At 37.3% G+C, this 27,977-nt stretch overlaps 1 protein-coding gene across 3 annotated transcripts in view; it reads left to right on the top strand.

The window, feature by feature from the left end:
• NRAP (nebulin related anchoring protein) overlaps nt 1-27,977 on the top strand; it is a 49,245-nt gene that overhangs the window by 19,954 nt on the left and 1,314 nt on the right. Inside the window, exons 17-41 of one of the 3 annotated variants that reach the window (XM_005014451.6) lie at nt 310-417; nt 1,344-1,445; nt 1,948-2,145; nt 2,352-2,456; nt 4,685-4,783; nt 6,346-6,450; nt 6,600-6,707; nt 7,350-7,661; nt 8,857-8,961; nt 11,109-11,207; nt 13,008-13,112; nt 13,487-13,594; nt 14,400-14,513; nt 15,384-15,581; nt 16,908-17,012; nt 18,071-18,169; nt 18,959-19,063; nt 19,410-19,517; nt 21,156-21,467; nt 23,817-23,921; nt 24,606-24,704; nt 24,815-24,919; nt 26,189-26,296; nt 26,957-27,268; nt 27,515-27,667. In XM_005014451.6, coding sequence (XP_005014508.1) covers nt 310-417; nt 1,344-1,445; nt 1,948-2,145; nt 2,352-2,456; nt 4,685-4,783; nt 6,346-6,450; nt 6,600-6,707; nt 7,350-7,661; nt 8,857-8,961; nt 11,109-11,207; nt 13,008-13,112; nt 13,487-13,594; nt 14,400-14,513; nt 15,384-15,581; nt 16,908-17,012; nt 18,071-18,169; nt 18,959-19,063; nt 19,410-19,517; nt 21,156-21,467; nt 23,817-23,921; nt 24,606-24,704; nt 24,815-24,919; nt 26,189-26,296; nt 26,957-27,268; nt 27,515-27,667 — 3,477 coding nt within the window. The remainder of the gene's footprint in view (nt 1-309; nt 418-1,343; nt 1,446-1,947; nt 2,146-2,351; nt 2,457-4,684; nt 4,784-6,345; nt 6,451-6,599; nt 6,708-7,349; nt 7,662-8,856; nt 8,962-11,108; nt 11,208-13,007; nt 13,113-13,486; nt 13,595-14,399; nt 14,514-15,383; nt 15,582-16,907; nt 17,013-18,070; nt 18,170-18,958; nt 19,064-19,409; nt 19,518-21,155; nt 21,468-23,816; nt 23,922-24,605; nt 24,705-24,814; nt 24,920-26,188; nt 26,297-26,956; nt 27,269-27,514; nt 27,668-27,977) is intronic. The other 2 variants (XM_013094689.5, XM_021268813.4) reach the window with 2 other exon arrangements.

The raw sequence follows: 27,977 nt of genomic DNA, 5'->3' as shown, positions 1-27,977 counted from the left end.
TATTTGCATATTTAGACAAAACCACGGACACTTTTGGAAACCTTTCCCTCCTCCATGCCAAGAAAAAAAGAGCTATGCATGCAAACCTGTTGCAAGTTCTGGGATTTAAAATGACTCTAAACTGCAAGAATAAAACTCTTGATTCAATCCTAGCCAATTAATTAACAGAAAATGATAACAAACTGTGATTTAATAATGTTCTAGTTCGTGGGCAGAGAGTATTTGTACTTGTGTTTTGCTCTTAGTCATTCTCATGCTCATTTGAAGATTTTGTGTGTTAGTAACATGTTGCTGTCTTTCCTTTCTCAGGTTAAGTACAAAGAAGGCTGGGAGAAGAGTAAGGGCCAGGGCTTTGAAATGAAACTTGATTCTCTGCCTTTACTTGCTGCAAAAGCTTCAAGGGATCTTGCCAGTGATGTAGGTTACATTTAATTACCTAGGAATTATTCTTTACATAAGTTGCTGTAGCACAGGGAAATAAAGCTTAGCTCACTTCATCTGGATGTTTAAGCCCTGCATTCGTCTGTCATGCATTCATCTTTCTTAAAGGCAGATGAACAGCTGGAAACTTTCTCAGACTGCTATGAAAAATCACTCTCTGAAATTATTATTATTTTTTTAAATACGTGTGTGAATGGAAGCAAAGTTTGCAGAAAGACAATGGCTCAATCCTCCCATAGTAAAATTCAGTGTTTTGAATTATTTTTATCTTCAAAATTGCTGTTATCGTCCACTGCAAAGGGACTGTATGTTTCTTTAGTCAGTTTCTTTAACACAAACTCATGCATAGTAAAAATACATATATCCAAACTAACTGTTTTTAAACAACTTATCTCACAATTCTTAACCTCTGGAGAGGTAGAAAAAGAAGAAACTTTGCCTGTAGTTGGAAAGTGTTCAGCAATGAAGATGATTCAGAAATCTCTTAAGAATGGGATAGAATACAAGAGTTCTTTTCTCACTCAGCTGCTCTCCCACCTCATTAAGAAAATCAAGTCTTGGATTTCTTGCTTTTATATGATTGATTTTTTTTTTTTAATTTCTATTTTTTTTACAATTTGGTTGAAGAACCAGATAATTTAGCTATTCAGAAGACTTAGCCTGTAACCATATATATCTCAGAGGAGTAAGCCTTAAAGAATAAGGTTAAAGACAACATAAGTAATACCAATCTTGTGCTTTTGGGGATTTCTGAGAAAGTCTGGGAAATGTGAAGTGACAAGATGCAAATCAGACTAAACTCTTCTAAATTTTGACCACCCAAATTGTCAGTGAAAAACATATTGCTGATCTCTGGGGTAAGTGAAAAATGTTCTTTGACTTAAACTATTTTTTTTTCACAGATTAAGTATAAAGAAGAATATGAAAAAACAAAAGGAAAAGCAATTGGAACCAAAGATTCAAGACTTTTGCACTCTCTGCAGGTGGCCAAGATGAGTAGTGAGGTAAATTATTTATTTTCCTTACTCAAAAGGTGTTTTTCTTAATTATGAATCTTTCAGCAACCAATACCTGACCTACCACTGCTACTGATGTTTAACTATAAGAAATGGAAGCCTTTGACAGAAACTGTTTTTATTCCTCAGTCTGTTAATCTACAATGATTGCACAATATTTTTGTTCCCCTTGGGAGTTTTGCATTGATGATGTCCTAATTTCAGAGCAGGAAAATAACATCATCCTATTAAAACCTCAGTATAACCACTTCTACACAGAACTTTCAAGCAGATAAAAATATAGTGTAAAGTAAGATCTACTGTAATAGAGAGTGTGTCTCTAGAGACTGCAAAATTAATTCTGCCAGCTGTTTTATGGATTCCTCATAGGACCTGATTTTAACTTTTTTTCCCCCCTAATCTGAAAACAAACAAGACTGGGCATTTAAGATAGGCTTGGGTTTTCAATGCAGTGATACAGACAACTTATTTTCATTCCTTCTGTTTCTAGATTGCCTACAAAAAAGATTTTGAGGAGAGTAAGACCCATTTCCATCTGCCTATGGATATGGTAAACTTGAGGCATGCTAAAAAGGCCCAGGCACTTGCTAGTGACTTGGATTATAGGAAGAGACTCCATGAATATACAGTGGTTCCAGAAGATATGAAGACAAAATGGGCCAAGAAGGCCTATGGGCTACAGAGTGATGTAAGTTGATATGCACTCTGCTTATGTATTACAAAACTTTTTTTCAGAATTTGACATTCTTATTTCACATGGACACTCCTTGATTTGCGCTAGATGTTTTAAAATGTCTTCAAAATGTTTTTTGAAACTGGCAAGTGTGCACATGTTCACATGCAAACATTGTACCTGTGTCCCCCATGCTAATAAATGTCCTTTTCCCTCAACAGCTTCAATATAGGTCAGACTTGATGTGGATGAAAGGAGTTGGGTGTATCACAGAAGGAAGTCTTAATATACAACATGCCAAAAATGTAGGAGATTTGGTCAGTGAGGTAAGCAGAATGCTCAGCCTTCTGTCTATTGTTTGTTTAGAGGCTTATGTATGCTTATTCCACTGCATCATGTCGAATAGATAAGGAACTCCTATTTCAAAAGAAGATAATTTAGATATTCTACAGTTTAGGAGATCCTGGAATCAAGGTTAAAAAACAATTTTTCCATTATATGATTATTGATTTCTGTCAAGGTTGTGAAAAAAAAAAAGTCTCCATAATTGTGCTTTCATCTCTTTTCATTCATGTACCCATTTTGCAGAGCAGCATGGAGGGGAATCAGAATTTCCTACATGATGTGCTACATGTAGTGTGTAGAATTCTAAGGAACAGTGCTGAAAAATTAGATATTTGACAGCCGTGTTTGAAAATTTTCTTGCTCTTCAGCAAATAGGGGCTGTGATTTTGCTGACAGTTTCAACTTTTGCTACTTTTCATCACTTTCCCTTGACTAATTCATGGTTCTACACTGCCATTAACCTTATGGAAGTTCACTTCCTCAGCTGCTTAGCTATGGTTGAGTTGTTTCACTAGTGCTGGGGAAACTAGAGGATAGAAGGACGAATAAATTAGGGGAAGTTTGACAAGAAGGTTAAAATCCCACTTAGTGCTGGAGGAAGGAACGGAAGCCAGTTAGTTACTGGAGATCACACTCTGATACCTTGGGTCTCTGACATCTTCTCACTGCTACTGTAAAGGGAAAAAAATACATCTTAGAAACAAAAGAAGAGCAGCAACTCTCAGATCCAGTGTCTTGCTAGAGATAGACTGACATCTGCTGCTGTGGTGTGCTGTAGTAATAATCACTTCCACAAATACTTAATCCATAATGATCTGCTTTTTCATTTCAGTGCTGTGTAAGGCCAAGAGATGGCTGGCAGTCATTTAAACTGGAGACTGGTGGATATTTTTTAGAGATCTCTTACCTGGCATTTTGTCATTTCTTTGCAGAATGTCACTACATTGTGTTCCATGATACATGACAAAACATGCTGGTTTTAATCTGCCTCCCTCCCTTCCAGGTTCCTAAAACAAAGTGATGAACACCTCTTTGAAGTTCTGCATGCTTTTTTAACTTCTGTTTTGTGTTCCCCTAGAAAAGTCACTGCATAAACTGATCTGTTCACCCATCAGTTCAAACAGAAGGATTTCTCTCCTGAAATGCCAGATAATGAAAAAATGCAATTAAACCTCCCCTAGGTGGAAGCCCCACCTCGTTGTGGAATTGTTAGTATAGGAATTTGACTAAAGTATGCCAGAAGTGTTTGTCTGGTCTCCCCTCTTATTCTGTGGTCTTGAAATGACATGCTGAATTTCCATGCACTGTCTCGAAGATAGATAGAAGTGCTTAGCTTGCTCTGAAATGAGTGACGCAGAAGACTTGAGCAGAGGCATGGACAAAAACAGGCCTGATCCAAGGGCTGATGAAGTTAACGGAGGTTTTCCTCTTTCTTTAGTGTGTTTCAGATGTAAAATAAAATTAAATGGGATAGAAGTAAGGGAAGTCTTATTTAGCAAGCTAGAAATATTAGTCTGTATGCAAATTTGTCTATGCAAGTAGATTTCATTTAAGTACTGGTACCAGAGGATGAATGGAGCAGGATGTTTCTTGCCATATCCAAGACCAGAGCCTTGTGGTGGGCTCTCATGGTGGGCTCTCAGCTGATGGTGGGGAAGATTTTGAATTACAATTAATTTCAAGACACTAAAATTTCCCATTCTAATTTAAATAATAAATTACAAATGTATTGATAACTGAAAAATAGCTCATATGTTCTGTGATTTGAACACCGCATGCCTATGTTTGAGAAGTCTCATGTAAGAAAATAAGATAGTAATATTGACTGTGTAGCTCACAGGCTCTCATGGGCCCTGACTTCAGACAGCCAGTTTGTGAAGAGCACTTTTCAGTCTGATTGCAGCCAAGATCTTGTAAGATATGTGGCAAATATCTCTGCCACCAAAGATTATCTATGCTTGTAGTGTCAGCAGCAGTGCATTTGGCATGCTCTCACACTAACCTCCTTGCCACTGTGGTCTTCTTAGCAGGAGATGCTAAAAGAATATGTTTTTTGGAAGCTTTTTTTGATGATACTTATGCTAAAAATGCCTTGGGAATTGACAGCAGACTTCTGGTTCTCTTGGTCATATGCTTTTTGAAAACACCGAATTTTGTGGGAGGTAAATGCTACAGCAACTTTTGTGTAACCTGCTTTAATTTGATCTAGAAAAAATACAGACAGAAGGTTGATGCGCTGAAGTTCACCAGTGTGGCGGACAGTTCTCAGATCAAACATGCCAAGAAAAGCCAGGAACTGCAAAGTGATGTAAGTCCTTGACTGAAATCTTTTCTTTGCAAGTAGTTTTCTCCTAATGTGGTCATTCCTATGTATATACACTGAGATATATACACTATATACACCTTGTCATGAAAGCTTTCAATCTATGAAAGTTCTTGAGATTTATTTTTAAGTGTTTTATTTGTTGATTTCATGAATTCTCTCATTAAATTCTCTGAACTAAAACAACAATAGTCCCCCAAAAAACAAGAGGAAGAGAAATTTGCAAGCCAGGCTTCTCATAAATTTTGTCAGTGGTCAGAGGAAGAGAGGAGATACCTCTACAAGACAGCTTTGTCAACAAAGTTGTGGGTGGTGCAGGCAGGATTCAAGTATGGCTGAAATGTGTTCATGAGTGGTTGCCTTAATATTCCTGGGTTATTAATGTCATCTGCACAGAAATTGGCTATCCATGAGGAAGTAAAAGGCAGGAAGTATTCCCAGTTGATCCTCAGGCAGTGCTTCAAAACTAAGTAGACATCAGCACAGAGACTGAGGTACATCCATCCCACGTTCTGTTGCATTTTAATGTGCTCTTCCTTGAACTGAAGATACAGTCGGCTCCATCTACAGTCAGAACTGAAAATACAGGTGTTACATGAACAAAGCATTATTGCATTATTGCCTCATGATTATTTTTTTTTCCTCTGGCAACAACCTTGTTTCCTTTTTTTGTTCCTTTGCATCAAGAAAAACCTGGTACTTACTTGGGTAAGGGCTGTGTGTCTCAAAGATAACACCAGTGTGAATCAGAGGAGAGTGCTGGTCTCCTGACTGCTATTATTTATCTTCTATGTACTGGATAATGCTACCTTTCTGAATATGTGTTGAAGGTGAAATAGTAATGCTGAATTTAGGACTTTATACTAGGACAATCTTTTTTTTTTTTTTTTTTTTTTTGGTACATCTTTTCATAGCTTTTCAATAGCTCTGCCAACAGCTTTATGGGGTTCTGAGACAGAGTAGCCAACTTCTCTGTTGAAGTTGCTCTGGGATATAAAATAGAGATGTTTGCTACTTGGATCATAAAAAGACCTTTATATTTTCATTTAAATGCTGGAGTATTATGTCAGCAATTATATTTAGGTCACACGTTTTCTCTGCAGATTGAACTGCTTAGAGTTCATCATTTTGTATCTAAAATTCACTATTTTTATGTCCTATTAAACTCTCATTCCACCTAAGAAGTAACTGCAGTTTAATATTGGATGTAATATATTCTTGCAGACATTTTGTATGGGCTGTGAATTAATCTCGGCTTTATGCCAGTTAAGTAACTAACTTTAGGAAGAAGAATTGAAGTATCCTGATATGCATGTTGTTCCGCTGCTTCCCTGAAACTTAACCATAAATAATTAGGTCAACGTGGCTCTGTGGGTTAGCTTTTAAATTCAGATTTGACCAAAAAAAAAAAAAAGCCATGAAGTTGAAGACTAACCAAATAAATTAACCCTAACAAATCCTTGAATATTTGGAGTGTTTCAATCAGTATTTCTTCAAAATTAAACACGGGCCATTGTTTGCTAACCACACCTTCTTTCTGTGGACAGGTTGCCTACAGGTCAGGAAAAGAGCAGTTTCTTCATCAGTACACCATTACAAAAGATGATCCTTTCTTCATCCTCGCCAAAGCAAATGCTGCCAATATCAGTGAGGTATGATCAAGATCAGATCTTTACACATTTGGTCAATCATCATGAAGCATATGATAGTCTGATATTACTTTGCAACTTCCACTCTGACTATAAACCAAATAGAATAGATTGATAGTAATAAAAACACAGTGTTATTGTCATCTCTTCAGAAACTGTACAGAAGTAGCTGGGAGAAGCAGAAGAAAGAAGGATTTGTGCTTCGTCTGGATGCTTTGTCATTCTTGACAGCTAAAGCAAAGAGGGATCTGGCAAGTGATGTGAGTATGGACTCCATCAGGGTTCTTTATCCATAGGACTGCTGACAGTCCAGGCTGCTACCAGAGTGTTAGGGATGTGTCACATTCATCTCAGTGCCCTGAGCTACCCTCCTTGATTCATGCTAAAGAGCAATGGAGGGGTCGTCTGGGTGAATGGTATTCCATAATAATTCAGAAAGCTTGCTCTGAGCAATTCAGAGTTATTCCCTACATGCTGACTATATTTTCCTATTTTCATTTTGACTAGAGGGTGAATTATAGAACTCAAAGTGGGGTTCTCATATGGAACATAGTAACTTAATACATCTATGGGTGGCCAGAAAATTCCTGAAGGATCCTTTGGACATCAATGTTTAAAGAATATTGTTTTTTTGTTTGTTTGTTTTTGTTTTGTTTTCCTAAGATAACCAAAAAGAAAAGATTTCTTAGAGCTTTTTAAGAGCATATAACTATTGAGATAGGGTTTATTCTTGGTAGACAATTACAAATTTCTAATGTGTTCCAGTTCTATTTTTGCAAATGGACTCCTTGTGTTGGGGACCCAGGATACCAAAACAGTGATACACCATTGTTTTACTACTAGCAAAGGTGTCAGTTTCACAACTTAGATCATTTACTCATGGTCTGTTTTCTTTTTCACAGATTAAATATAAGGAAGATTATGAGAAGATGAAGGGTAAGCTGATTGGAGTAAAAGCTGCAGAGGAAGATTCAAAAATGGCTCATTCCCTTCAAATGTCAAAGTTACAGAGTGATTTGGAGTACAAGAGGGCATTTGAGGACACAAAGAATAAGTTCCACGTCTCTATGGATATGGTTAACCTTGTCCATGCCAAAAAGGCTCAGAATTTGGCTACAGACAAAGGATATAAGACAGCCCTCCATCACTACACTGCATTGCCTACTGACATGAAAGTGGCGTGGGCCAAGTGGGCCTATGGATTGCAAAGTGATGTAAGTCCAGAACTTCTTGTATTTCAACACTTTCATGCAACCACTTCAGATCACAGAATCACAGAATTGTCTAGGTTGGAAGAGACCTCAAGATCATCGAGTCCAACCTCTGACCTAACACTAACAAGTCCTCCACTAAACCATACCCCTAAGCTCTACATCTAAACGTCTGATACTTAGGGCTGAGTTTCTTTGTATGTTTATGCTTTTTAATGGCATGACATATTTATGCACTTAATTTTTCAACCATTAAATAGCTAATATTAAGAGCAATTAACAACCACTTCTTTGCTCAAGAGACATATTTAAGGTGTTCAGTGTTTTTGAGAGGAGTTATGATCCTATTTATGATCATAGCTTCTTCAAAGCCTACATTAATAAAACCTTATTAATCACATATGATGTACATTTATTTATTTTACCTAATGTATAGGAAGGTTAAATAACTTTATATAAAATGCTGATAAAAGTCCATGTGGAGCCCATGTGCTCAGCTGTAACCATCAGATACACTGTCTGACAGTGTATGTTGTTAATCTAAGTCAGTCTGCCATCCTGAGGTTTTAACTCAGAACTTCTAAAGGAAACTAAGATGGATATGTGTACAGGTCTTGTTGAGGTGCAGGCGCTGAAATGCTTCTGGCTGCTTTCAGAAACCTAGCTGTTGAGCTTGTATAAGCTTTTGGAATTTAGTAGACTGTTGGTAGGAGAGATTTTGTGAGGAAACAGAAGCACATCTGTACCCTTGCTCTTTAAAGACACATGGAAAACAAACAAACAAACAACAAAATGCTTTCCCTCCAGTGCAGCAAAATGTTGGGGGTTAGGAAATGCTAGTTGCCATTTTCATATCATTGCAAATCATTAATAATCTTCTAAACAGTGCACATCAGATGCTATCTACAGTGAGACTGAATGTTTTTGCGAAATTAGAGTAAAAATTACAAGTGACAGTAAGGTATAGGCCACTTCTACAAATTGCCTTGCAAAGTACATTGCACAAGTGCTGGTGAGTCCTGATACTGCTATCTCATTCTGTAATTTATTTTGCTTTCCGTGCAACTGCTCAATAGCAAATGAAACACAAGCGGGAACTAATTTGACTTGGCTGTTGTTCCTGAGATTTCTGAATCCTTTAATGCCATTTTAAGTGTATGAACACCAACAATAGGATGATTTTTTTTTTCTTTGTCAGAACCGATACAGAGCAGATTTGAACTGGATGAAAGGAGCTGGATGGATAGCCACTGGGTCATTAAATGTGGAGCAGGCTAAGAAGGCAGGAGAACTCATTAGTGAGGTGAGATTTCATGACAGCATGCAACAGAATTTGCTGCATAATGTGTGCAAAATGTCTGTATAAAATTAAAATAATTTCCACTCAAAGGGGAAAGAAAAAGGCATACCACATGAAAGCCCTCAAAACCAGGGATAGAACTGGTAATTAGAGGGAAACCAGATACCAAACACACACCAGTAGGAGTCCATATAGCCTTTGCAAAAACAAAGTAGGTGACAAATGATATTATGAATAATAATGGCAATCAAACAGTGCTCAATTGCTACCCACTAGCCTACCTTTTTAATGAAGCAAAACAGGAGAGATGATGAAAAGATGCAGTCATTGGACCAAGAACCTTCTTTTGTAACAGATACACATTCCTTCTTGCTCCTTTCTTGGATATGCTCACGTTAGTTATTGAAATTCACATAAATATCTCTGTATGCAGCTACATATATATGTCTGAGTAGTTTTCATCCTTATTTCTCCCTGTAGCCAGTGCTACTTACAGGAGAGGCAAACTCTAGAAACATTTGTGCCAGTCCCATGAGGCCTTCAAAGGAGGCACTGGTGGAAATGGTTAAAAGGTTCATCGTATTCTGTCTCTGTTATTTCAGAAGGAGTCCTATTGGCTAAATCTGCAGCACTAGGAGACTGATTTTCGTGATTTTATTTTAGATAACCACTGGTGATATAGGAATCATCTGTCCATTTGCTCAATGAGAATAAAAGTATAACCACTGGTGTAGCGTTGTGGTTATTCTTTCATATCTGCCTGATTCCTAACACTACTTTTTTTTTCCTGTATAGTTATCTGCAATGAAGAAGGATGTTTTTTTTTTCTTAGATACAACAAACTAGATCCTCAGCTGGTATAAAGCAGGGTAGCTTCATAAAAGGTAGTATGGCAATGCCAGCTGGGATAATAACTGTAAGCCTATATAAGTATACCATTTTGATGTACAGTAGTGGCAAGTTAGCCATGTAGAAATTTGACCTGATAGGTTGTTTATGTCAGTCTTTTTTGCGAGTACTAAATTTTCGATGGCTATGAGCCTCCTCCCTTTTTACATACAAACCATGAATTACTTGTATTACTGCTAAAAAGCAGTATTATTCTCAGATTTTTTGTAGAGATATTCTGGTCAACTCATATTTGTCTTTACATCTGAACAGAATAAAGAGTCCCTACTCTTGTCCTCATTTAAACTCAGTAAGATTGCTCATTGTTGAGGGTTTTCTCTCTGAAACCAAAACATTGCTTATAAGCTTGTGATATCTTAAAAGATTTAATGTGTCTTACATAGTCATTTGGAGTCTCCAGAGAATCAAAATGTTGTCTGAAGATTCTGCAGATCATAGCTCAAACTAAAGGAGGATGATGTGCCTTTAAACTTGAACACTGAGATATAAAGTTTCCAAAAGAGCCATGAATATGTTTATTGACTTGAGAGTTCATCACAGGCATCAGAAAAATTTAGTATGTGCTATTTGGACAAGAGATAAGAGTTATGATGGGTATAGGACAACTCATGCAGGAAGGGAAGATTTTGACACTTTTTCCATATGGTCCCGTTTCTAGTTTCCCATCAAACAGTCTTCATTTTAATTATGTATATATATATATATATAACAAGTTTTCTGATAAGCTTCTATGGATCCTTTCAAACAAGCTGAATCACATACGTAACAAATAGGCACAAAGTTAATGACTGCACATATTTGCTATTTGTAAGCTAGGAGGAAAGCTAAGCCTTGAAACAGTAAGGTTAACTGCTGCCATTATTAACATACCACAATTGTATATCATTTCTTGCTTAAAGGAACTATAAATAAAAAATGCAATCAGTCATACTGTATTTGAAGCCATCTGAAAAAGATTTTAAAATCCTGAGTCCTGGAGTATTTTAGTAGGCAGAACCTGATTTTGAAATATTTTCTTTATATTTACAGAGAAATACTTTAATATTAATTGGGAAAAGGTTATTGTTAAATTGAAACAAATATTAATCTGAAAGTACCTAGGACATAAAGATGAGGAAAGAGGAATAATAATTATGTTCACAAATTCACTCTAATCTCCAGCAACCTATGATTTTTCTCTTTCAAATAGCATGAAAGAGCAGCACAAAATTCACAGCTTTGATCTTTTTTCTGCTCAACAGAAGAAGTACCGTCAGCATCCATATGCTTTGAAGTTTACCAGTATTAAAGACACTCCTGAGATGATCCAGGCTAGAATTAGTTATAACCAGGCTGTGGATGTAAGTTATAATGTATATACATTATGATTATAAGAGTGGTATCCTCTTTGAACGACCTGATTGAAGCACTGGCTTTCTCTCTCTTTCTTTCTCTGAGATTATCTTTGGGAACCATGAAACTTCTGTGTTCTGGTGTGGTGCATCTCACAAAGAGCATGTTTCTAACTTGGAATGGGAAGTCATAGCAATCCCACTGAAGTGAATGGGAATTTCACGTAAAAAGGGCTTTCAGTCCTTTTTTTTTTTTTTTTTTTTTTTTTTTTTCCAGAAGTAAAATTCAAGACTAACACTGACCTTTGACCTTTAGAGGCTGTTGGCCTTTTGAGATTCATTGAGGAAGAACACATATGGGGTTCTTTCTCCTTTTCAAACAGATCTTTCAAATTTCAATTTCTGCATGTTCTTTGGAAAGAAAATGTGAGGCAGCATGACAAGGAAGAAAAAATAAATTATTTCAAGCTGTCATCCTCTTGAGAGAGAAATCCAGAAGGGGAAACCTTAAAGGGAAGGATTGAGGCTGTTTAGTGTTTAAACATGTTTATTTTTAATAGAAGAGCGATTTAAAACCATTGTAGACTTAACTGGGATAATACTGAAGTAAATAATAATCAAAAGTCACTCAAAAAAGACAAGTTTCAAACATGAGAGGATGTTTCATTGTGAAAATAGATATTTTTAAAGTGAAAAAGAAGATGAAAGACTTTGTGTAAAACACATGCTATTGTAATACTTATAGTGTCTATGCCTTTGGTTTAATTAATAAGATTCAAAAGGCTTACATCTCAGGCAGGATAAATAAAAGTCATTTTGTTCCACTGAGCCACAGTCAAAATCAGTCTGCTGCTCTACTTCTTCACACGTGGAGTTCTCATTAATTTTCCTCTCATGGAGCTGCATTACAAGTGGGTCTAGTTGCTAAAGAAAGTGGCAGCAGGGCGAAACAGTGAGACGTTCATTCTGATCTAGAGGGTCTCAAACCCATCATGCCTGGGAAAGGCAAACTGGGTTGTCAAGACATGGGCCAAAGTCCACAAAAAAGTGGCTATCTGTACTGGGCTGAAAACTACCGTGTTAATGTAAGAATAAACTAAGAGAGGAAAGAAAAGTAATTTCAAGGAGGTGATCTGCTTAGCCATGGTAGGTGAAGTTCCGGTTAACCTCATAGAATACCTCTTATCTATCTGTAGACATCCCAAAGTCCTGAGCCAATCCTATATTCTTCCTCCAAAGACTGATACGAGTAGCCCACGTAGACAATTTAAGATGAGATCAGTCACCTTCTGAGTTTTTTGTTTCTTGCCGTTATCTATTGAGCAATCCCCTTGCAAATAGCTCTGGACATAAAATTGGAGTAATAGCACAGATAATTGTCATAGTATTCATCTACCAAAAATGAACAAATTTGGGAAGATGTGTTTGGGGAACTTTAACTCCCCAGATTCCTGTGGAGTTTCAGAAGTGCTGGTGGGCCTCTCAAGGCTGCATACCCATAATAAATACTGTTTATTCTCCCTTTCCTTATTCACATATGTTGGAAGTCTTATCAAATTAATATTCAGATAAATGAATTTTCATAGTAATTGATTTATATGCTCATAACTTCTCACATACTCTAGCTGATGGTTGCATCAAACACTAAGTTTGAGTACTTTTTGACTGGTACAGTTGCCTGTGTTTAATGCTGTTGTAATTTTTCCATAGTCCTTGCATTCCATAAACCTATTTGAAAATACTTTTTGTCTGAATTAGGTGATGAATGGGTAGTCAATACTTGTTACTGAAACTCATTTCTGTTTGCAGAGACTGTACAAGGAACATGGAGAGAGTGTAAAGCATCAGTATACACCAATAACAGATTTTCCTGAACTCCTTCTGGCCAAGTTAAATTCCATGAATATCAGTGAGGTATAAATCTTCCCTTTAATACTTTAAAGGAAAATGGAAAAAGTTGATAGTGCTTTCCCGTTTATCCCACACCAGAAATCATACTAATATTGTTCCTTTCACCAGTGTTTGATCTATGGTCTAGGTGTTTCTGAAGTAAAATCAGAAATCATATTTCTTACCAAACTTCTAAACAAACTTCTCTTAAATTAGAAAGATAAGAACGAACACGTGATCTGATTATTCATGTTGTGTATTGATATTTTCATTTACGTTAGCAGTTTGTGCTAGAATAGAATGAAACAACTTTGATAACATTGCTAGGATAACAGCAATGCTGCAGTGTCAACCCTCTGAACAGCCTCTCTGCTTCTCTCCTGTTCCATATTTCTTAGATTCGCTATAAGGAGACCTGGGGAAAGATGAAAGACGGTGGATATCAAATGAAACTAGATGCCATTCCTTTCCAGGCCGCAAAGGCTTCGGGTGAAATCATAAGCGACGTAGGTGAACTTACTGCTGATACAGTCCAGTAGGAGATGTCAGTCACTCCAGAGTGTTTCTGCTCTGCTGAGTGACTCTTGATGGAAACAGCATGTCCAGTGAACTCTGCAGCTGGGAGACATCCGGCCTCAGTCCAGTTAGTTATTGTGCTTTTGGAGGTGTGGACATAATCAAGTTAACCATCAAAGGAAGCTTTCCTAAGGCAAAGCTGACCAACCTCCTTAATGTATTGACCTGGATACAGTCACTAACAGTGACAGGGATTGTTCAGGAGATATCAGCCACTGTCAGCTAGCCAACCTTTGGAGAAGAGAGCTTAGTCAGGAAGTTCTACCCTTCAGTGTTTGTCTTGGGTGCCCTTTGCAGGTTGTAGAGATATATAGTTTAATTTAAAGCATAGGAGACTAGTTTTTCTGAATTTGCTAGAGAGCTAATGGAGAAAGGTTCCTCAGGTTTATTCTGATCACTTGCACCAGGTTCTTGTCTTCCATCACCTGTGTAATAGCAGGTAACTGACTCAAACTACTTTAAGTGTTCATTGTTTTTGGCTTATATATATATTTTTGTGTGTGTATGACTTTCCCTAAATAGGATAAAATATTTAAATGTTTCTGCAGATGAAGTCTCCCAAGCATCCACAGAAGATTTATTCAAATTTGATATCGTATTAAATATAGCCAGAAATTATTGTCCATAGCAGCTCTCCTTCTGTAATAAGAAAACCCTTTTATTCAGATTTTAACAGTTCTAATACTTCTCTTCAGTCCTATTCATATGTTTGTTTATTTCCTATTTCTTTTTCAGCATAAGTATAAGGAGGCATTTGAGAAAATGAAAGGACAGATGGTTGGTTCCTGTGGACTGGATGGTGATATTCACATTGCTCACTCAGTTCATGCATCATCGCTGCAGAGTGATGTAAGTACAAGAAAGAAGATGTGGACATTTTGGAATTGATTTCTTAACAGTGCCTAGTTCCTCATGGACAGCATATTTAGCTTTGGACTAGCTTCTTATCATACTGTTCGGTTTCAGTGGGCTTACACTAGGATTCTTTTCTTGTGTAATGATATGTGTAGATTGAGATAGGTAAAACAACTGTCTGAATAAATCAGTCATTTGTGAGGTTATTTTAAATCAGTTTGATGACCATCAATAGATCTGGATGTTTCTCAATTTTTGCATAATCTGATTAGGAAATTTCATATGAAAAAAAATCTTTAAATATTTCTCCAGCTTTCTTTTCCTGGAACAAGAAGTGAAAACAAAAATCAGAAACACCTCCCCCCCTCCCCCTCTCCCCCCCCAGTAATGTTAAATCTTTTGAAATTAAGATGGCCAAATCAGTATACAATGACAAATATTTTGAGAAGGGATTTTTACTAATTCTAATACATATGTGGCCATTTGTGTTTTATGTCCAGGCAGTAGCTTCAACTTTTTGTTGTGCATTCTAGAAATGCAGTAAATTAAGAATTCTTTTATCAGATTGATAATTTGTAGCTTTAATGTGTCCAATTCTTTAACAAAAATGAAAATAAATAATATTTCAGCTTAATTAAATATAATATAGATGGCTACTATTTTGATGCAGAGTAGGCTGCCACATAGTATAATTGCACATAATGATTATTCATGGTATAGTTAAACAGATTAAGAAAAACATTTTTAAAAATAATAATTTATGCTGGAAAATTGAAGAAATATGGATAAAGTGTCTTCTGATCAAAATTTGAATTCTGATTACCATGCTCTGATTATAAATGTGTTCTGTTTTTAATTTGATAGGTGAAGTATAAGCAAGGTTTTGAGGATACAAAGGCTCACTTCCATCTGCCACTAGACATGATAAACTTGGTACATGCCAGGAAAGCCCAATCTCTGGTCAGTGAACAAGAATACAGACAGCTGCTACACCAGTACACTTCTTTGACTGATGATCTGAGATTGCAGTGTGCCAAGAATGCATATAAACTACAGAGTGAGGTAATTGCAAAACATCCCAGTGATATTTCCCTGTTGTGTCTGCTGCAAGATAGTTCTGTTCCAAATCATGGCAGCTGATGGTATATATTTGCACGGCAACTGAAGGATAAACAATTACTGTTTTCCCTTGATTACATTCAGGAATGAGACATTTATCTTGTTGGGCATTTGTACAATGTGTGTGAGCACACCATGGTAAGAGATAAAGTAAGGTAGTCTTTGATGATGGGGCAGAGAAGTGTTTGCAAGTGGGGATGAGTGCCCTGTTAGTGAATTACTCTTTTTAAGGCCTTACTAACCATGAAAACTCTTCACCCATATGTATTTTGAGTTGATTTGCACCTGGGTGGGAGTAATGTGCACTTCCACAAGAAAAATGCCTGTTGTTAAAGATCTGATTTGTAAGAGAGCTGTACACTGTGGCCCAAGATATAACCTCTGCAATTCTCATAAGGATGAGTTTATCTCACTACATGATCTTGAGTAGAATTACCTAGATAATGCCTTACAAATTCAAGGGTAGGCAGAGTCAGTTAGCACTAAGGTCCAAGTAAAGGGCTTTCAAGAAATTAGGTTGCCTCAGGAGTCCTCAGGAAGAACTGTATCTTAAAAACAAGTCCATCCTAATTCTTTTGAAGCAGAAAATAAGACAACCCTCCTTCTCATCATCACTCATCTCATCATCAGATGAAATAAGATTTATTGTAAAGTATCTACTTGTAATCTAGTGGTCACATTTGAAAAAGTAACATTTACAATGAGTCTCTGCTGTGTTTGGTGGTCTAGAAAATATTTTAACAAAATCTGCAGGCTGTCTCAGTGGTATTTTTCTGTAGTGTTCTCTATTTATGTTATGACCATGCAAAATTGTTTGAAAGTAACCATATTTTGTCTGCTAGCCTAGTTTGTAAGAAGTTACTACCTTTTTTTTTTCTTTTTTAATATTTCATGCATTTTTCTAAATTGCTGTTATTTTATGTAAATTTATAAATAAATACTCTGTAGATTTGATTTATATATTATATGCAAATGAAATTTATATATCTGGCAAAAGTATGTGCAAGGTTTCAAATGGAAGTGAGGAGCCCAAATATCATTCAGTGTTCATGGGACTTAGTACTCTTTAGAATCTTGCATCTGTACAGTAGATCTATCAGTGCTGTATGCACAGAAACACAAGAGCCTAGGGTAAAGTAGCTTAACCTTCTGTAGTAGGTACTAATTTTAGTGGATTTATTTGAATAACCTTATTGTGTATTTCTGGATGAATAAATATAGGGCATCTCAAATGCAAACTTGTAATTACTTCTGCTTGGTTTTCCTTAGAATTTATACCGGTCTGACATGAACTTTATGCGAGGAGTTGGATGTATTACTCCAGGGGCCCTGGAGATTGAAGGAAAGAAGAAAGCTTCTGAACTCATCAGTGAGGTAACAAAAGAGGTTTTTGATTTCTCCCCTACAAACAAGAGTTTGCCAGATGTCTTTCCATTAAACTGGGCTGGCAAAGTGACTCACTGGATAATGCTAGGCTCCCTCCCCTTGTGTTTGATCACTCCAAACATGTTCTAACTGCAGATGGGTGAACCTGATGGAATTCAAGGTTTTGCAGGCTTTGCTAACCGTTTTCACAAGTCTTTTCAGACCTAGGAGGTTGTTAGTTTATGTGATTTACTTTAGTTTTAAAATGTTGTGTTTTTTTTCCTTTCTGTTTTTCAACTAAAAATAAGGTTGTGACTATCTCTCTTAAGTACCTTGTACTGTTTCTCCAAAATTAGACTGCAGAGTGCCCAGTACATTACACTGTCCTCAGCTTGACTTCTGCTTTGCAGTCTTAGATTGTTTTTCACTTGCTGCCTTCATGTGCTATTTTTTAAACACTGCTTTAACAGGATTTTTCTCTCCTTTGTTTTGCTGTCTTCTTAGAGTCTCTACTAGTTTCAAATCGTGGATTTTTTGCCCATATTCATATAGATGTGAAATTAAGAAAAAAATGTATATTTTTTTCATAGTGGCATTCTAGTGAGTGGATCCCTTCTTGCAGTGATCTTACAGTTATTTTTGTTCACAATTCTGACATAACACCACAGGTTGGATGGAACCTTATCTTTCCCACCAAAAAAAAGATCATTTGGCTTATGCAGAACCTTTTTGTAGGATTGGATTTACTTTTACTGTAATTCCACTAGTCAGGGTTAATGACACCAAGGGGTAAAACAACCTCATTACTATATTCAACATAACAGCACTTTGTTTGCTTGTTTTTTGTTTTACACCTTATTCCTTACTTTTCCCCTGTGAGACTTCAGTTCATCAGATTCAGAGAAGCAAGGGTAAATTAGTCTAATGGTTAATAGCTAACATATCCTTTGCAAGGTATGGTTATAAACACACTTCTAGTGTGTTTTAAGTACTAGTGTTGGAAAATGTACCTTATCTGACAAGACAATTTAGTTATTCTGTTCATTTTTCTTTGTGTATGAACTCAGAGTAAATATCGTCAGCAGCCACATTCCTTCAAGTACACATCGGTGACAGACTCTCCTGGTCTCCTTCATGCAAAATTCAGCAATATGATTGCTAATGAGGTAGGCTCTCCTAACGTGAATCAGAAAATATGCTTTTCAAAATGCAGAGAGAGAGGGATGGAGGAATGGGAAAGAGACAACCCTGTTCTGAAAGAAAATGTATCAAAAAGAAAGCAAGCATCACTGAATTCTGCTTTTACACAGTTTTTATTATTTCCAGACAAGCATTTAATCCCATTCTTCAATTCAGTCTCTTTTTTAAAAGCTTGAATAGTGCCCATACATCCATATGTCCTGTTATCAGGTGTTTTTACATGAAACAAAGCCTCAAAAGATCATTTCTGGGGGGTGTTCTTGAGGGAGCTCATTTGCATAACATGGTCCACTTTTGAGGCCTCCAGAAAAAGAATCCTTTTTCTAATTTTCAAAAAACAAGAGAAAACCCACAGGTAAATTACCAAAATTGTCTGTAATAAAAAAATCCAAGCTAAAAAAATATGACTAGTCTTACAGAAATGCCAGCCCTTTTAAATAACACACTTTTAAGGTGCCCTTAACGTTCTCGGATCAACTTTTGGCCTCCTGGGAACGTACAAATGCAAGGCTAACAGCACAGTGGGTAGGCTTCATGATATATGCATAAAAATTGATTTTAAAGTTGCTTTTTTTTATGCCCAGGAAAAAAAAACAAAAAACAAAAAAACATGCAATAGCATTGTTATATTCTCAGCGTTTTTTTGCAGTGGCTGATTAAAATTGTCATAATCATAAACAACTTAAGCACTGCTATTACATTATTGAAACATTTGGAAAAATAATTGCAGTCGTCTTTTTTGATCTCTTTTCTAGCGTCTTTATAAAGCAGCAGGAGAGGACAGTCAGCATCACTACACACCAACACTGGGTCTGCCTGAGTTTACACGGGCAAGAATAAATGCAGCCAATCTCAGTGATGTAAGAAGTTTTTATATTTCTTATACGGGTTGGAGGATGAGTTGTGCAATGTCAAGAAAGATGGATAAGCAGAGGACTTTTTAGATCTGTTCTATTTATGATTCCCTGGTTTGATTATATTTATCTCCATTAGCATACATACAGTTGTAAATTAAATCTACATAAAGAATAAGACTTGTTGTATCTAAGTTTGTAGGATTTCCTCAAGATAATTAAAAAAAATAATCCTTTGATTATGAGGAATGAGACTGTAACTCAGAATAACAAATGAAAGAGGGTTCCTTTGTTTGTTCCTTTGTGCATTTAAAAGTGAAAGAGCAATCTACATGTGCCTTTCCTACTTTAGGCAAAATACAGGGAATCTTGGCATAATCTACGTGCTCAAGGCTACAAGCTGACAACGGAAGCACTCCCTTTCCAGACTGCGAGGGCCTCCAGAGAAATTGCCAGTGATGTGAGTTGAATGATTCAACCTTCCATCTTGCCTAATTTCTGTTAACTTCATGTAAAACAATGTCTCAAGCAGATTTTACTGAATTAAAGCAACTCCGTAACCATGTGAGACAAGTGTGAGACAGAATATATTACTTATGAATGAGATTCTTTGTGTGACTTTAAAAAAAAAAAAAAAAAGGAAAGAAAAAAAAAAGAGGAAGAATCACTGCTAATCGAGAACCAAGCTCAGTTAAACATCTTCCAGTGGGAAATAGCTGGTGAATTAAAGTATTTGCAGACAGATAAATCAGAGAGATTCTGCTCCTCTCCAGGCTTTTAGCTTCTCATATTATAAAGTGCCCACTAATTCTGTCCACCCTGCTTTGAACTGACTTTTGGAAGTGCTTGGGGCTCCTGAATTGAAATGAAGTCAGAAGTATTCTTTGAATCTCTGTAAATCAGGAGCTGACTGTCTGGTTATGAAGTGAAAATTAGTGAATTCTCCTGTATACGTGTTTTCTTAGCCTCTGAAATAGGGGAAAAAATCTTCTTACCTCTAAAAATATACTCTTACTTAGGTTGTTGTTTGGAAAACACTCAGACATGATGGTATCCATTTCTCAGAAAGCCCAAGTTCATCTCAGGAAATTTAACAAGAAAAAACTGACAATTAAGCTAAAATTAAGTAAAGAAAGTATTTTGTTTGTGTAGTATTTACTTGCATATTTTATCTCTAATATGATAAAATATGAATCTATTTCATGTGCATTTGTTTTATGAAGCAACTATATCTAGCTGTAATGTATACTTAACTATATTTTGCAGAGTGCTTTTGGTTACAGCTTCAGATCTGCTCTAAAGGGTACAAATCCATAATAGAATTACATCCACTTACAACAGATCTGAATTTGGCCCTTCATCTTTGAAGCACTTTATAAACATTAGCTACTGTAATTTAATCCCTACAACTCTCTTGTGTGGTAGATAAGTGTTATTATCCCATTTCAACTACATTATGAACTCTTCAGGGCCCAGGCCTTCCCTTTAAAGTTCCAAGCACCCTGTTGATGCTGTATAAATAATCATTATCATCATCATCACTATTTCACAGAGAGGATAAATGCAAGATCATAGGGAGAGTTATAGTCCCAGCTAAGATGAGAATGAGGGGTTGCTGGTGCTTATTCTTGTGTTCAGGCCACCATCTTAGGTTTCTCAACATAGTTATTGATCCGGGAAGACTGAATTTACTCTTTAAAATAGCTGGGTGGCATTTGCAAATCTGAAGGCTACAAAGTGCATATGTTTCTCTGTATAGATTTTTTTCTTTTTTTGTTTGTTTCTCTTACATTCTCATTCCTAATGATGGGATCATAACTATGAGAGATAATGAAAGTCCATGATCTGAGGTTAAACATGACAAATGCTTAGAGGATATTCAAAGCGTGTACTGAATTGTGCTTAACTTAAATGTTGCAACTACAGTGATATTTAAATTTGAGAGCAACAAGAGATGCAAAAATTACTTCATAGCGCTGCATAGTCTGGCTGTTTTTACAGTCAGCATAGATATTTCCGTGTTTTATCCTGAGTTATTTAGCCAGAGCAAGCAGCTTAAATTTGGCACATTTTCACTTTTACCCTTTTTTATTTTTAGTACCAGTATAAATACAACTTTGTGATGGAGAGAGGAAAGCACATTGGTGCCAGAAGTGTTCTGGATGATACCAGGTTGCTGCACTGCTTGCACGCTGCCAAATTACAGAGTGAACAGGAATATAAGAAAGGATCCCAAGGAGTGTGGTCTCAGTACCATCTGCCAATGGACATGGTGAATCTTGTCCATGCAAGGAAAGCCCAGGCCTTAGCAAGTGATCAAGACTACAGAAAGAGACTCCATGAATTTACAGCGCTCCCAGAAGATATGAAGATGAAATGGGCCAAAAAAGCCCACATGCTACAGAGTGAGGTAAAGACTTTCCTTCTGTTAATAGTAAACTGAAGTTAACAATAACTAAGCTTTGAGTGACTGGAACAAATTGTAAGCTGACATTGGGCAGTGGTTTTAGACAGATTGTAGACTTGCGTACGTGTAGCAGCAAGATACCTGATTGCTCTGCACATATGGACTATACGTGAATCAGGGGTTCTCATGTTTTGAACCTGACAGAAAATCATTGTGGTCACTTACCTGAGGGATGTAAAACAGATCTCTTGACATTTTGGATCACAGCCAGCCAGAGGTTCGACAGCCATTGCCGTACGTGCAGAATTCTTTGTGCAGGAAATTAAATGCTCAGAGGTTGCTTTGAGGTATGATGTTAGAAGGTCACTTTGCAGACAGGGCTGGGAATATCAAACAAACAGTTCCCCAGATGCGTTCGCAGAAACTGCTCTCACAATCGTAAGTTCAGACAAACTTTGACAGAAATGATGGAATCTCAGGGTGGGCAACATCCAATGTCACTTTTTCATAGCATGTTTACCTTTGTTCAGGGACAGGCTATTGGTTTCTTTCAAACACAAGTAAATATTGAGTTCATGTATAAGGCTGCACAGATGCAGGTAGCTGTGTTTTAATGATTTTGGTTCTGGAGTCACCTTTCCTTAGGTGCTTTGTACCAGAAAGCTGTATTTGGGTGGGTTTTGTTGTGTTAGAAAAGAGACTGAATGATCCAGCAAGGAAGTGCAAAAGGTTGTTCAGGAAGTTGTTCTAACTCTATAGGTTTTCAGAGAGCTGATCACTTACTGAACTCAGCATTTTATTGAGAGACAAAGTGGTGGGATGTCAGATATTTACAGATAGTCAAGCTATGAAAGTCAAAGCATTGTAGAGCTTGTAACCTTCTTTCTTACTCAGTGTACTTGCTATCTAGTATTCCAGATATACTAGATATAATAGTATACGTATTATAGAGTATATAAATAAAATCTTTGTTGCCAGAAAAAGACATCTTCAAAGAACCCTCCTTATCTTCTCTCTTTAAATGGGAGCAAATAATCCAATTGAAGGATCCCAGTTGGATTTTATTATTATGGTATACAATTGTCTTTTTTCATTTGTCTAGATAAAGTGTTACCCTGGGAAACAGAGGTATCCCAATGGAGGGCAGCAAAAACAAGGATTAGGAATGAGTGAGAGAATTTTGGCTGTAGTTTCACATCAGCACAACAGACGCTAGAGACCCCAGTTTATTACTCAGTAGAGCCCACCAGTTGCTGCCTCCTGGCTGATAACTAGACCTCACAGCTACACTGCTGGTAGTAGACAAAGCTCTTAGCTGTCAAAGTATGCTAGCTGTCTCAGGGAGCAGTGACTAAGCAACTACATTCACTAAGCAACTTTTTGGAGATAGATAGTCTCAGGATGGTGTGGAAGCTGTTGCTAGGTGGAATTCTTTGCCTTTCCAAATGCCATTCCTGCCTTCTTCTGTAAAGGGTAACTGATGACATTGAGGTTAGTTAGATCCAGGTAGGCAGGATATTTTGCTGTTTACTGATCTGTGATGGTGGTTTATATTATAGGAAAGTGTAATTTCCAAGGACTTAGTCCTAACAGCATGTAGTTTAGAGCTTGCCTAACAAGTGTCAAGACAGGAGATGAATAAGGACCTCAGGACTTAGCTCTTTGCCTATAGACACATCAGAGAAATGATCAAGGTGTTTTTGTCTGATCCCCTCACTGTCTAGTAAAGATAATGTACAGCACCCATTTGAGCTAGCTGGTTGCTGCCCCCTTTTGTGTATAGGAGAAAAAAATACTGAAAAATGGATGATTAGAGTCAAGCAGTGACTATCATGCCACTGAAGGGGCCACTATCATACTGAAGCAGAAGTCAGAATTGTTGGTACTGAGAGTACTTTACTGGTTCTGACTTTTTATTGGGTCTGTCTCATTTTCCTTTCTGGATCAGGAGGTAGAGAAAGCCTTTAATGTGAGTAAAGAATCTTAAGTCTCCTCTTAGAAATGGGGTTAATGAGGAAGCCTGCACCAGATAAAATAATTAGTATTCCTGACTTGAACTCACCTCAGAAAATTATTTCAAAAGGGTTTCTTTTACGCCCAGTACAAACAGGTTATTACTTACTGCTTTGAGTCATACTAATTCACTTGTGGGGCCTTCCCTTGTAACTTGCATATGATACATTATTTAATTCCTGGTGGAATGAACAAATGCAAACAGTTTGGCTTTACGATCTGATATGTGCCTGGCAAATGAAAAACCTCAAAATGTTAATATGAATCAGGGAGTCTTTTTAAAAAACCTTAATAGCTGTGGATACAAAACTGATAGCTAACGATTTTCATTTTTAACAGCATCGCTATAAATCAGACTTGAACTTCATGAAAGGAGTTGGTTGGATGGCTCTGAGATCTCCGCAGATAGAAAGTGTAAAGAAGGCTGGAGAGCTCATCAGTGAGGTAACTGATAAATCTTTCATGGGATAGCACGTCTGTAGGAATTGTTTACCATCAAGGCTCCTCGTTACATGACACTTACGAATGTAGCTTATCATTTCCTTTTGATGTGGGAGCCTGTTTATACAAGGTGTAAGTTACCAAGAAGCAGTACGGGAGATGCAAGTCCACTGTGTGACACCTGCTGAATATTTTCCATTCTGAATGAAACACAAGAGTATAAACAAAACGTGTAGCAATAAATAAATGCAGTAAATTCTATTATGAAATTCTAAGCAGGTGCTTATGGAAATGTTATAGAAAGGTACAGCATTGACAGTCATGCTGAGGGGGCACTAGCCTGCTCAGTGTTATGTATTAATGGAGAAGAATTATGAGCTGTCAAAAGTGTAGTGTTCAAAAGATTTTGCATGTGAATATACAGTGCAAAGTCCTTCTTACAAAACAACAACAACAAAGTTTGGTGCCTGGACGTTACAGCAACGAGACAGTGGCATCCTTTATAATTAGCTGAAAGAGCAACTGAGACTAAAGCAGAAGGGTATGTTTTTATTACTATGGCTTCAGGAAGGTGATATTTGTATCATATTTGCCCTAGTTATCACACACCCAGAATCATGATATATCAGTGTCTAACAGAAACATCCTGTGTTTTTTGTTGTTGTTTGGTTTTGTTGCCTCCTCCAGACAAAGTACCGTCAGAAGCCAGAAAGTCTGAAGTTCACTTCTGTAGTTGACTCTCCAGATTTGATTCATGCTAAAAATAGCTACCTCCAGTGCAGTGATGTAAGTTTCATTTTATTATAAAGGATCATAACTTCCATTGTGCTATAATGTATTATAGAGTTGACCTCAATTCCAGTATCAGTTAAATTCAATGACTTTTGACTCCTTAGAGGCTGTACAAGGCTGGAGACTCTGAAGCCATGCACAAGTATACCCTGCCTCCTGATCATCCAGACTTTATCCGAGCCCGACAGAATGCACTTCACATCAGTGATGTAAGTAATAGAGGCTTTTACTTTGAGGAATTGACTTGGTAATGGTCATTAAAGAAAACAAATTTGCTTGGGAATGAAAAACTTTCATGAATATGTAGAAGCCAGGTTCTTTGAGCCTGACATGAACTCAAAAAGCCATAGCTTGTGGACAGCTTACCCCAGGCAGAGGCACTCAATTTATCCCTAATATACCAGTCTGTAATTAAACCGTTGCCATCATTAGCTGCAGGGTCAGATTCACCTTAGTTTGAAAAAGGCTTTGAGTTTCTTGGTTAGTGGTAAGTCCTCTATAGGTAAAAGAAAGAAATAGGATTTACATTCTTTGAAGTGACAGAGGAAAAAAGTAACATGGCAAAGAGATGATTGCACACAAACAAAAGGTCAGCCCTAGACCTATTAACAAAGCACACAGTAAAGTTTGTATCAGTTCTACCCAGGCTGCCTTCTGATTCTTGCAGGACTGCTGACTTCCAAGTTTACCTTTGGACTAAGCACCACCTAGCACTAAATCCATCAATGAAACATAAAAATATCTTTTGAAATATGAAGTGGATTTTGTGCTGGTTTTCATATAGTCACAAACCCCAGAAAAGATGAATCAAAGTCTTACAGAAAGAAAATCAATAAAATCAGAAAGGGACAGCCAGAAGTGTCTGCTAAGGTAGCAGCTGGGCAGCAGGATGCACAGACTGGAGGCTGGTGTAAGGATGCTTCTAAGGGAGGAAGAACCAAATCTAGAGAAATTTTTCTCTTCAGGATGTAAATGTATTTCACATCCACAAAGTCACATTAAATATGTTAGAACTGGCTGTTATTCCAGATGAGTTAATGAAGCCACATGTGGCTGTGGAATAGAGACAGGGATCATTAGAAAAGCTTGAAATAACTGGCATTGAAATTATGATGCCATGAAACCCAAGACACTGCAAGTGGATGCATCAAAAGAGAGAATAAGGGCAATATCAATGCAATATTGATGTGACTGATGCATCACAGTTTCTAATAGAAATTAAATCAAATCAAAAACAACCACATTCAAGTACAAAAGGAAACCCTGGTGGCATTTTTCAGATGAGACATTTTATCATTATGGGGAATAGAAAAGAAGTTGAAGTGCTATAGAACTGGATCAAAACCTTGGAGATGGTACTGATGACTCTTGATACAAATAAGCCCAGTAGGATAAAACATTTATTATTGCAGTTATGGGACTACGTTTAAGACACTGCGGGGGGAAATGACTGTTTTGTTCTTTTCTTCTCAACACAGAAAGTGTATAAAACATCTTGGGAACAGACAAGGGCATCTGGCTATGATTTTAGGATTGACGCCATTCCGTTCCAGACAGCAAAGGCGTCAAGAGAGATTGCGAGTGATGTAAGAATTGTTCTGTTTTGTTCTGTTTCAAACGCTTCCCAACCCTATTCCCATGCCACCCCCACCCTGTAAAAATGGTGAATTCTGACTTAAGAGAACATTATTCTGTTTTGCAAAAATGGGTGACCAGTGAAAACAAATGCCAGTTAAGTGCAAAGGTTTCCAGCTAAAGGCTCCCATAATAATGTCCAATACCAAGCTGCTCTTCATTTCAAGGAGCTGTACTTGGGGAGGAAGTAAGTGTATTATATTTTATATATATATTATATTATAGGTAAATAAGCTAGATATCAGGCTAGGGATAGCCAACCCTGGGCTAGAATAAAGTGTGTCACCTTTGAGCAGAGAAGACATCATCAAGAAAGCTGAAGATGGAAGAGCTTTATTGCTTATCGGGTTCACAATAAGACCTTTGGTTGCTTTTGAGAGAATTACTTTGGGCTCCCTAAGCCATTCCACTCCCTTAAAAAATTAGCACAAAGGTCATTCTCCTAGAGTGTCACGTTAAATTAGCAGATACAGCTTGATATCAAACAAACCCTTGGTCACTGTGCACTACAAGAAGCATTATGGATAGCTGGGGAGGATAAGTTGCTTCATAACGGAATTTGAAGGTGATATAAATATGAAAGTGAGAATTTTCCTTTACATCTCCTGCAGTACAAATACAGAGAAACCTTCTTGAGAGGCAGAGGCCAGCAGATTGGATTCCTCAGTGCAAATGATGATCCCAAAATCAGACATGTCCTCAGAGTGGGGAAACTCCAGAGTGACAACCAATACAGGAGTGGATATGCCCAAAACAGGGCGCAGTTCCACAGCCACCTTAACCAGCCTGGGTTCCTGCATGCTAAGAGAAGCCAGCAGCTCGCCAGCAATGTTAACTACAAGCAGCCCTTGCATGAATATACTTGTGATCCTGAGCAGCTAAATGTGAAGCATGCAAAGCAGGCCTATAAGCTGCAGAGCGATGTAAGTACAGCTGAGTGGCACTGTCGTGTCAGGTGCTAGGTGCTGGCTGTGGCAATGTGCTTCACAGAGCTTGTCTATCAAGAAAATAATTCTTAAAAGAACTATGCTTTGTTTGTGGAGAGCAAACACTTTGTTTATTATTGACCCTGTTGCTCTTTATATGCTCTCTCTTGAAAACCCAGGGCATGTGGTTTGGTTAATGTTAACCAAATTAAATACACATTAGTGTATGTTTCATTCTCTTAGGTAAAATACAAGTCTGACTTGAACTGGCTCAGAGGCATTGGCTGGACTCCCCCAGGTTCTTACAAAGTTGAAATGGCAAGAAGAGCTGCTGAGCTGGCATATCTTCGGGACATGGCAATGCAAGCTGCTTCTGCTCAGTATGGACCTCAAGCTGTAAGTAGATCATTCTTCTCACAAACTGCAAGAGCTCTGCTCTGTAGAAGGCAGGCAGGCACACATCCTGTTTAATGCTTTTGGTTGCTCCCTGGACATTGCAGTTCTCGCAATTATTTAAACAGAATATATATACTTCCATCATCAAGCTTTGTGTACACCTCAGCTTGAAGCAACCTCTCAAGGGAATTCAGCTATGTCAGGGTTGAATAATTCCTTTAGGGATCAGGAAATGCCACAGGACAGGATTTTACTTACATTACAGGATGCGTTTCCCTTAACTTTGGGTGTTGGCAGATCTCAAAGTGTC

Source organism: Anas platyrhynchos, chromosome 6 (assembly GCF_047663525.1).
Source record: "Anas platyrhynchos isolate ZD024472 breed Pekin duck chromosome 6, IASCAAS_PekinDuck_T2T, whole genome shotgun sequence".
NCBI classification, from domain to species: Eukaryota; Metazoa; Chordata; class Aves; order Anseriformes; family Anatidae; genus Anas; species Anas platyrhynchos.
This window is presented reverse-complemented; position numbering and strand designations above follow the sequence as displayed.